Raw genomic sequence first — 11,507 nt, forward strand, 5'->3', positions numbered from 1 at the left:
AGACCTCAACCCCATAGAAAATCTGTGGCGGGAGTTGAAAGTCCGTGTTGCTCGGCGACAGCCCCAAAACATCACTGCTCTCGAGAAGATCTGCATGGAGGAATGGGCCAAAATACCAGCTACTGTGTGTGCAAACCTGGTAAAGACCTATAGTAAACGTTTGACCTCTGTTATTGCCAACAAAGGTTATGTTACAAAGTATTGAGTTGTATTTTTGTTATTGACCAAATACTTATTTTCCACCCTGATTTACGAATAAATTCTTTACAAATCCTACCATGTGGATTCATGGAATTTTTTTTCACATTCTGTCTCTCACAGTTGAAGTGTACCTCTGGTGCAAATTACTGACCTCTGTCATCATTTTAGGTGGGGGAACTTGCACAATCGGTGGCTGACTAAATACTTTTTTGCCCCACTGTATGTATGTATGTATATATATATATATATATATATATATATATATATATATATATATATATCGGAGATCTCTGTCCAGAAGAGCGCAGTCCTGGGAACAGCTAAGATACTGCGCAGGACCCTCAAGCTCCCAGGCCTCTGGTAGAGGACCCGAGCTTGAAGGATAAACCGCCCGCAGGGGCGTGCTGGGTGTTTTTTTTATAGCTATATAGCTGTATATATATATACAGCTAAGATACTGCGCAGGACCCTCAAGCTCCCAGGCCTCTGGTAGAGGACCCGAGCTTGAAGGATAAACCGCCCGCAGGGGCGTGCTGGGTGTTTTTTTTTTTTTATATAATATGTAATATAATATATTATATTACATATTATATATATATGTAGTTATGTTAGCTTTTTGTAATATACTTTCCCAAATACAATAGTTAAGAAATAATAATGTTAGAAGGTGAACCAGGACAAAGTTCTATTTAATGTGAAGTTTAATATAATAAAACCATGATTTATTTGTACCTAAGTATCCAGGGAAAAGTCATTTTAGGGCATATTCATAATTAATACCATACAATTAGCTAAGAATGTAAATGCCATCCCTGGAGTCTATGTATTAATCTGATTTATGACCTTTTTAAGCCTCGCACTCAAAGATCGGTTGATAACTGAGTAAAACAGATGCTCGTGAAATCTGAATTCCTTTCGGCTCAAGTTAGAAAAATGTTTGACTTGAACAAAGCCACACAGGACAATCAGTGCAGCAAAATAAAATCACACTGGGAGCCAGTGGAAAACATTTAATTAGCTCCCACATACGGTTAGGTCCACAATTATTTTAGGCAATGATGCACTTTTTGTCATTTTGCCTCTGCGCACCATTACAGTGGGTTTCAAAGCAATCAGTCACGACTGAAGTACAGACTTTTAGCTTCAGTTCAAGCTGTTTAAAAAAAATATTGTGATATCTGTTTAGGGATTACAGCCATTTTTATGTTCAGAGGCTCAAAGGTAATGAACTGACAAGCAGTTTCATGGTCAGGTGAGACCTGCTCCCTTGTTATTCCATGGCATATTAAGCAAATAAAATATCTATGGTTATTTTTGCTTTTGTACGCTGTTCACTGGAATTTTCAATACAAGGTCCAATGCAAATCGAGGAGACCATCATCACTGATTTTCCATGATTTCAGTCACTTATGGGATACTTCTGTGTGGACATTGTGTTCAACAGCAGTGCAAAATCTGATTGATCTGTTGGACGTCTACACACAGCAGACTTTCAAACATCTTCCACGCCGCTTGTGATGCTAGTTTGATTTTGTTTAAGCAGTTCACATCTTCCAATGCATCCAATATAATTAAGCTGTTGTTCATAACAGACTTCGTTAATAGGAGGGGTCGTTATCTCACTCAGTCGAGCACTATTTATTTCGCAGCTCCAATTTGCCTCTGCTTCACCTTTGCCCATTTTTCCATGACAATCTTCTTCCACCATCTCGCAAAAAATCCATACCATGTCACTTCAGCCTTCTTTGTTTCAGTTGCAGACAGCTGCCAAGTCTGCACATTTGCAGTAAGTGCAAATGTGCACATGCTGTGAGAGGTTTGACTCTTATTGTAAATGAATACAATGTTCCATAAGCACATTTGAGATCATTCCCTGTCTGAAAGGCAGAACCAAGCCTAGCACCAGTGCAGTGCAAGTTGTTGCCGGAATTCACAACAGTATCCAACATCCAAACTGAAGACATTCCTGAGCTCATTGTTGGCAAGCCATCCTTGGCTCTACAGGATTTTTTGGTTTTTTGTTTTCTTGCTCTTTTACTTCCTCATCCCTGTAAAAACCTTTGTCTGGGTTTTACAGTAGGACATTTGTATTCCAAAGCAGCTACAAGTTTCATGGTTTCAGGCTAAAAAATACTGTATATATGTACACAGTATAAAACCTGTCAGAGAAACAGCAAAAATATCAGGAGTGGTCAAATCAACAATCTGCTACTTTTCTTTAAAAAACAAACAAAGCTCAGCCTGAAGGAACTCAGAAAAACACTAAAGTGGAGGATTGCAGAATGTATGCAGATGTAGGTTGCATGTATGGGGCCCATGTAGCTACTGCTTATTGATGATGTGACTGCTGATAGTAGTAGCAGGTTGAATTCTGTAGTGTACAGGGCTATTGAGCAAAATGAAGGGTTTGAGACTTCACACAGTCACTGACTGCAAAGGATTTTCATCCAGGTATAAAAAACAATCCTTATATTTAGAATTGTCTTAGTCTGTAATTATGAGCCTTGACAATGACCCTAAATAAAAAAAATCATCAAGAAACCCACTGTTTGGGTTTATTGTGACAAAGATTATGCCATCGTCCAAATATCTAAGGACCTAACTGTGCATTCTGACTGATTTGTTGCTGCTTCCAGGATGCTTTGCTTCAGTTTTTTTTTTTTTTGTCGCTGCGTATGAAGACAGATTACAGTGAGCCATATGCCGGAATCTGGGAGAAAGAAGTATGGGAAATGAGAAAAGGAGTGAGTGAAAAGTGAGGAAGAGATAAAGATGGATAGAGAGACAGACAAAGAAAACGCAAGGTAAGCTAATCAAGAGCAAGAGTGCTGAGAGGGCACTGCCCCAATACAGTGGGACTCCTGACCTTGACTTGTTGGAGACAGAGACAGAGAAGGAGCCGGGTGGGAGGTTGGCAGCCTGAGGGGATATTAGGAAGAATTGATGAAATTAAAGAGAGGAGGAGAATACTGCAGAGAAGGGCAAATCTAGACATATAAACTGTTATGACAAAATTAGGTCAGCTGGGATCAGATTTTTAAGCACTTTTATTTGTTTTTTATTTGAAGAGTAACAAGTTCTTGCTACACAACTGCTGTGTCATCATAATCAATAATGCTTGCAATTTTAGACTACTTTTATTTTCTAGTTGTTTTTTTTAATTTTTTTTTATTGTGATCTGATGACTCCATGGGATTCATTGTCCATTAAACATTGCAGAGGCTTTTTATGAAGATGAATTAGAATAAAAGCCCATACCATTCACCCAAAGCATTAAAAATGCCTACCTCATATTGGGTAGCCACGCCTGCTGCTAACAAAAACATCTCCGATCCATCTTTGGGGGTACACTTATACCTTTAGGTAATATCTGTAATGTGTGGGGGCCTCTGTGAATTAAGTTTTTTATGTAGAGGATCAATATGCCGAGTTTGGAGGCCCAGTCTTGAATTGCATTGTGACAAACATAGTCAGTGTTATTTATTTAACCTCAAGGCTGATCTCTGTATATGCAAATACTGATTAAACCATTGAAAGTTAGAGATTTTGGGGGGGGGGGGGAAATATCTTCATTCAAGACCTCTGAATGAATCAACCACATCAGTGATTCGAAATCAGATCCAGTCTATCATCATCTTGTACTAAAACCAGTGATTAACTTTGCATTCATCCCATGTTGCATAAACCAGACAGCATTGCTCTGGGAGTCACTGTTGATTGGTTAGGTAAATACTAAAGTATCCAAACCAGTTCAAAACAGGTTTATTTATAAATCACATTCACAAAAACAGTCAATCCAAGCCATTAATGTAAGGTAAAGATCCTACAGTATTAGGCATAAAGCACAAACAATAAATTGATCACCCATATGAGCAATCACTTTGGAATGGTGGGAAGGAAAAACTCCCTCTTAACAGGAAGAGTCCTCCAGCAGAATGAGAGTCAGGGAGAGGCAGCCATCAGCCTCAACTGGTTTTAGGAGGTGGTGGGGGGTGAGGAGTTTGAAAGAACAAAGGGAGACAGGATAAAACACAGACTAAGGAAGAAATAAGACAAGAATTTAATGAGATATATGGGGAGTACCAAGAGGTGAGTGGAGAGGAAGTGCTGAGTGTATTGCATGAAGTCCCGCAGCAGTCTGAGCCTAAAGCAGCATAACTAATAGATGGATCCTGGTCACCTGATCAAGCCCCAGCTATAAGCCTTATCAAAGAGTATGTTTTATTCTGATCCTAAACGTAGATAGGGTGTCTGTCTCTTGAGGTGGTTCCACAGGAGCTGAAATCTGCTTTTAGAAATTCTAGAAACCACAAGTAAGTCTGCAGTCGGCGAGCAAAGTGCTCTGTTGGGATAATATAATACTATGCCATCATTAAGATATGATGGGGCTCAATCTGCGGAGTTTGGAGGCCCAGACGAAAATAGTCAGTGTTATTTATTTAATGTGTGGCCAATGGAAGTCTCATTGCACCGTTTTGGATTAACTGGAGATTCTTTTTCAACATCTTTATGATAATGAGTTGCAAAAATCCAGCCAACAGGACTACAGGACAGTGAATGAGTCTCTGTGTCATGATGAGGAGACATAGAAGGTATAGTGTATTTTAACTACAATACACTCAATGCACTTCTTTTTCATTGATTTAGTTTTGTGATGGCATACCATCTCCAGCCTTGTTTTGATAGAAATGGTGCAGAACCATTTAGAAAGGGTCTCTTTTTTTACAGGAATGCCATTGCCATTTATCTGAGCTTGATCTCAACTTGGTCTCACCTGCAGCGCCACATGACTGAAGACAGAAACAGAGCAACATGACAATGACTGAAAGACTGAGGAAGTGTAAGGAGCCAGTGGGCAATAAATTCAGGGTAAAGTTTAAATTGGCAGGGAAAAAAAAAAGAGTTTAACCTACAAGGAAGGGAGTTTAAACTACAAGCATGTTTGGATGTAGCAGAGGGAAGCAGGAGGTGGGTTGTGTGGCAAGATGAAGAATGAAAGAGACAGGGGGCAAGTGTTCGGTCACACAGCAAGTGCCTGATTAATTAAATCCACTGTTTGTTTCTGCACAATAAGCGGGCAGCTCAGAGACCGCTTCTGGCACCTTGCCTAATACACTCTCCTATCTGTGAGCCTCTACAACAACTCAACATGATCCTTCTCTTCTTATCTCCTCCCCTGTCATCCACACTGGAGTTCAAGCTTCATAGCTTAAAATGTGTGATGAGTTTTTGCTCTTATATATTTGAAACCTCTGGTGCTCTGAAGCTTGGGATTGGGTTTTTTTTATATTTAGTGTTTCATCCAGAACTTCAATTTCATTGAGTCAGTTCACCTGCGGTTAAACAAACTGCACACACTGCCATGCCACATGTCACAAACACACATATCAGATAAAGCATGTTCTTTATCAAATCACATAAATCTGTGATTGCATAAAGTAAGCAGGAGCAAGTTTAAAAGTCAAGGGTATTGCAGCAGTGTATATACAGAAAGTTCCATGTAAGCACACCAGGTGACTGTAACCCCCCGTTCAGCTATTAGTAAAACACAGCAGGTACCAGAGGGAATTGTGGTGTTACTGATGTAGTTGCCGATGCACCTGTCTCCTGACACAAACCCAGAATAGCTGGCAGGGATGCTGCAAGGCAACACACATGTCTCCTCCTCACTTAAAGAGAGCTGGAAGAAGCCACCTAAGGTCAGAGTTGGATCAGCTCCCGTTAACCACTGCTGCTCAATATGGGGCCATGTCTTTGTATAATAAATGTTCTCTCGTCTGATTCTTATCAAGGCATCTAATGAGCACACAAAACTAATATTGTAACCACTGGTGCTTGCAGAATTGGCTTCTTTTTATAGCTTCTAGTACCATTTATTAGTTATAATATAGTTTTGTATAAAAAATTCTAATACAATCAGATAGTATTGCTTTTTAAATCCCTTTCAGTTAGACATGCAACATTTTGGGGTGCCCGTATATAAAGAAAAATCCCTCTGACTTGAGTAAATCCTTCTGTAAACCCTCCTAAAGTGATGCACATTACAATCTAATTCCTCTTTTTCTTTCACAGTAGCACAAGTAAGCAGATTTTATTGTCTTATACATGTTTATGGAGTTTTTTGACAGAAGCTGGCCCTTCTTTTACCTCACACCTCATAAACTCATTCACAACTGGGAGCGTCATGTCCGCTCAGATTCCAATAATGTGACACAACAATTCTGAACGGCACCTGCTTCGCACAGAAAGGTGAATTGCATTTCTTTCCGAGGCGGAGTAAATTACTGTTTAAGTGTTTTAGTGAGGGAAAGGTATGTGCGTGAGCCAGCCGGTAATTTCGCAGGGTGTTGTTTAAACACCGCAAAGCGGCCTCACCCACCGCAAAGCAGCCTCGGCAGCTGCAGCAGCTCTTAATCTCCAGCTTGCCTAGCTGGTCTCCCTGTCTGCACGGGTGGAGGTTAATGGAGCACTTTGCAGTAAAGCTGCTCTCACGCTGTGTGAGAACAAGTTTTGGGGAGTTTTGTAAGTAGAAATGAAACATGAAGGGGTCTAAAGGCTAAAATGGGAGAGAGTTAATGCACATCTGGAGACCCATAGAGGCCCTCCGTCTGATCATCTCTCCAAAGTGAAGTCTTGAAAAGATATAATGACTTTGTAAATCAAAAAATGTTCAGTGAACACATTTAAGAGTTTGTGCAACAGCTTCGCAAGCTCTCAGCGCTACAAGTGGACAGAGAACACTTGTTATCTGAAATAAACTGGTGCCATGTTGCATGAATTCAGTCAAGATGCCAAAATCCTCATCAAAATCATGTATGCAGGCAATTAATTTGCATTTTCATGTGTTGATTAGCTGTGGTTGTTACTCGGAGTAGGTATGTGTTGAATAACAAGCTGTTCAGAGGCCTCACATAACACTTCAGCTGCTGCTGAAAGTGTCAGATTAGCTCTGAAGTAGGACTGAAGTTATATAAATACACACAAGTTATGTTTCTGCGTCCCAGACTAGATTAATTCATTTTGAAATTTAAAAAAAAAAAAAACAACAGTCAGTACTCTCAACAGATTATCCTGACACATTGTGGTTGTTCATGTTTTTGGCCCACAGCCTGGAAGTTGCGGAACACTCCAAGGAGTCAGCTGTCTGCCGATCTGGAGCTCCTCGCTCAGTAACCTCATCACGGCTTGATAATGCGGCACACCTTTCATCACTCTGGTGTGATCATCTTGAGTTGAAAGGAGAACATAAAGAGATGATTGGGAATCTCACCTGATGTGTCCCACATGTTGAGCTCGATCCTCTGCTTCTCAATCTCGAAGCTAGCCGTGTAATTCTCAAACACCGTGGGAACGTAATTCTGAAACGAGAGGCGTGTGGTGGCTAAAATTAGATCAAAGCTTGGAGGAGATGATATGCCCACTGTAAAAAAGAAAGACGGTGTGATTTTCATGACAAAACAGTCAGATTCCTAATTAATTCAAATAGCTGCTGTGGGGATGGTAAGTGCAGTTGTGAATGTCAAGAGGCGAGAGATGGTGTGTGTGTGTGTGTGTGTGTGTGTGTGTGTGTGTGTGTGTGTGTGTGTGTGTGTGTGTGTGTGTGTGTGTGTGTGTGTGTGTGTGGAAAGTAGATGAGTCCAATGCTTTGCTTTGACCTATTTGCAAGTTCTGAACTTTAGTTCAAAAAGCTTTGGTTTGATTAATCCCAACAGTTCAAGAGTCTGACAGAATGCATTTCCTGCATCACATAAAAATTCTCCTCCTTTGGAACACAAGTTCTTCCTTCTTCACTAAACACATTTCCTGTTGTTAGTGAGTTTAGTCTGCATTCCTCTCTAGTTTTGCTGAAAAAGTATGCTTTGGGGTTTATCCATTCACAATCTGTAAGTTTTTTGTCATAAACTAGTTCTTAAAAAGATATATATATATATATATATATATATATATATATATATATATATATATATATATATATATATATATATATATATATATTTACTTACTTCAGATGTCTTATTGGTGTAATTAAAATTATGTAATCAAGTAAAGAAGACAGAGTACTACTTCTGAGAGACAAAGTATTACTTGTGCGAACTTTTTGCCTCTATTCGGTTTTCGGTCACCACTATAAAACATTACACACTCCCGGGTTTAATATCTCGCGTCTCACAGCACACAATCTAGCTCCCAGGCGGTTATTCTGTTGTTCTGGTCAAACCTGCAAAGTCCCACATCAACAGACGGACACGGTGCGCAAAAGCGCACGTAGGCAAAAAAAAATTCAGTGATAACTGGCCACTGAATTCTAATTATGTTGTTAATTTACATGATGCTGTTGCATCACTTTAGATGAGGCTTAACACAAACCCCGGTAAAATCCTGACGTGATGAAATAATACACAATGAGAACACCATAATGTTTCTTTAAAAAGAAAAGAAAAAAGAGAACATCCATTTACAGTTTCGAGTTTTAACTTCCATGATATTTTTGGCGGCACAAATACATTATAATAAATGTTTACAGGCCACACATTTAACTAGGTATCAATCAGTTCCCACAATGATCCACAATGTAAAGCCTTCTTGTAGCGATCTCACTCTACGTGAAAACACTGCCGCGTGGTTTCGGGGACTTTACGCACCTGTGCCGTCGCACCATTCAGGGCTGCTGTGCGTATTTCTATTTCTAATAAATGCTGCCTTACCTCTGGGTACGAGTCTTTGGCAAAAACGTGAAGGAGAGCCGTCTTGCCACACTTGCTGTCCCCGACAACCACAATCTTACAGCGAAGTAATCCCTTGCTCTCCATGATTTCCCCTGTTTAAATCACTGAGTGCTTCTGTGTCGCTACCTCCTTGTCATTTAGCTCCAAGCAAATAATAATGTCGAAGAGCAGCTTTAAATGTTTATTTTTTTCCCACAGATGGAATAAAACACTCCGGGTAAAGAAAAAAACAAAAGAAAACAAAAGAAAACTTCAACTCCACAGTCTGGTGTAGTTTCGGCTACATGCTCTGCGCGCTGCTGCGCTCCACTGCTTCTTCCAGTCAAGTGAGGCGCACAGCTGACGCTTTCGGTCAAAGTCACGTCCTTAAAATGCAGATTCCTGTTTGGCTTTTCACATTTAAAGCCTACGTGGTGCTGGCCATGTAAACAACATTAACGCTCAGTGTATTCCATCCGCGTCATGCTAGAAAAGCAGCTTAACCCTGCGAGCAGCTGCTGTTATTGCGCTAATACAGCCGGGCTAACAGTCTATTATTTTGAATGAAAACTTGCAACTGTTCACGTCTTTCTATAACAGACTCTGCCCAGCTTGACACCGCGCCACCCCCCGCGTCGTATATCCACCCAGGTGGGTTTATATATCTCTGTTCAAAACAACTGAATATCTGCTGAATGAAAAAAGCCAGATTAATCACGTCTACTTTGTATAGATTTATGAACTGTCACTTTGAGTTACTGATATAAAGTCACAGAGCAGAATCAGGACAAATATACAGAATATACTCCATGGTAGCAAAATCATTATCTTTATGATTACAGATTTACTTTGCAAGTCTTCACAGTTTAGTGACAGTCAGGTTTTTAACACTGCTGCTGATAGAAGGATTCTGGTGTGACACCCCCACATCACTAATCTGCTCTTTTGTATATAAACACAAGATGCCAGCTTCATTCTGAACTTTGTTACCAGGGATAAGATCTGTGTGATCTGCCTCAGCGCATTAGAACTTCTAAAGAACATTTGCAGCCTGTTAGCTCCATCTTCTGGTCAAAAAAGAGAGAAGAGAAAGAGAAAAAATAGCTTGTTTTCCAGTATTTTACTAAATCCCACAGCCATTGTGCGCTTGTCTGCTTTTGCTAAAACATCAGAAAGAAAGTAAACTGTCAAATTGTCCTTGGAAAACTAAAAATGTTGCCTCGTCAAGAGTTTAATGTGACATGTAAAAGGAAACCATATGTTCTGAATTTATTAACAGTATGTTTGATAGTCTCAGCAGATACAAGTTTATTTTGTGCAAAGACAATGTGAAGAGAGTAAAAAGACACTTAAAGCGGGCGTCCTCTGCCAAGGAAACATCCTAATATTTGATTTTGAGGAAAAAGATATGCATCAGCTCTTCTTTTAACTTGTCTGTCTTCACAAAAATGATCAAATGGACATGTAAACATGATCAATAGGTGAACGACAGGGGAAAGCAAGAAAACATTAACTTACCTGGATGATTGAGCATGCATCAAGATGAAAACATTAAGTTGTTATGGGGATCTGACTTGTTTTATGCAGGTACTCATGATGGGTTTTGGATTCACTACAGAACAGTGAACTGTTAACTGAGATGGTTTGGACATGTGCAGAGGAGACATGGTGGATATACTTTACAAAGCATGTTGACCATGGAGATCCCAGGCAGGAGGAAAAGAGAAAGACCTCAGAGAAGATTCATGGATCTAGTGAAAGAGGTCATGCAGAGGATTGGTGTGACAGAGGAGGATGCTCCAGATAGGATGAGATGGATGCAAATAATCTGCTGTGACAAGGGAGCAGCTGGAAGATGGAGAAGAGACTGATTACTTTAGCTTCAGCAAAGCTGAAAAGGCAGTTAAACTATAGTAGTCAATAGCTTTTAAGCAGTGAGGGGGTGTAAAACCGAAGTCTAAGCACAGAACATCTGAGAGTGCTTACTTCCCCTCACATCAAAGTTAGCAACCACAGTTCTTTGTGTTTTCAGTTAACATCGTATTTGCACCAGTCGTGTGGTGTGAGGCTATGTACAAGGCCAGAGTTCTCAGCTAGAAAAGACCCAGTGTGAAAGCTGCAGTGAAGTCATTAAGTACTTTGCTTTTTCACAAAATACACTATAACACACAGCCTGCTGATGCCAGTATTAACCTTGTGCACAGGAGTGTAAATAGTGAGGCGTTGAGATAAAATACTTTCACTGTTTTGTTAAAGAAACTGTACATGTGAGGGTTTTATGCCTAATCTGTAAACTGTAATCCCAGCATCCCCAGTGAGATTAAGGGTTGTAATTTTAATCACTTTCTTCAAGATATCTCATCTGTTTTCATCTATTGCCTTAAGAAGTTGCTCAAAAATACTTTAACAAGAACATGTCCCTGAACTTGATGCCTTTTATTTGTCTGACCCACTGGAGATCAAACTGGGATGTATGTGGCCCATTGAGTGAAATGAATCTGACTCAGTCGCCCCAGATTTTTTTTTTTACTGGATGTCTATGGTATGAAGGCTGTACCCTACCTTATGTCTATATAGATATATAATGCAAAGTCTCCAAAA

General features: G+C 39.9%; 1 protein-coding gene across 1 annotated transcript in view; it reads right to left on the reverse strand.

The window, feature by feature from the left end:
- Window positions 1-9,282, reverse strand: part of LOC308390219 (rho-related GTP-binding protein RhoN-like) — a 34,939-nt gene extending 25,657 nt beyond the window's left edge. The window contains exons 1-2 of the mRNA XM_080871972.1: window positions 8,907-9,282; window positions 7,472-7,559 (exon numbers count right to left, since the gene is read on the reverse strand). Coding sequence (XP_080728098.1) covers window positions 7,472-7,559; window positions 8,907-9,011 — 193 coding nt within the window. The 5' untranslated portion in view covers window positions 9,012-9,282. The remainder of the gene's footprint in view (window positions 1-7,471; window positions 7,560-8,906) is intronic.
- Between the last annotated feature and the right edge of the window lie 2,225 nt (window positions 9,283-11,507).

The sequence above is a fragment of the Rhamphochromis sp. 'chilingali' genome (assembly GCF_963969265.1).
Source record: "Rhamphochromis sp. 'chilingali' genome assembly, chromosome: 22".
NCBI classification, from domain to species: Eukaryota; Metazoa; Chordata; class Actinopteri; order Cichliformes; family Cichlidae; genus Rhamphochromis; species Rhamphochromis sp. 'chilingali'.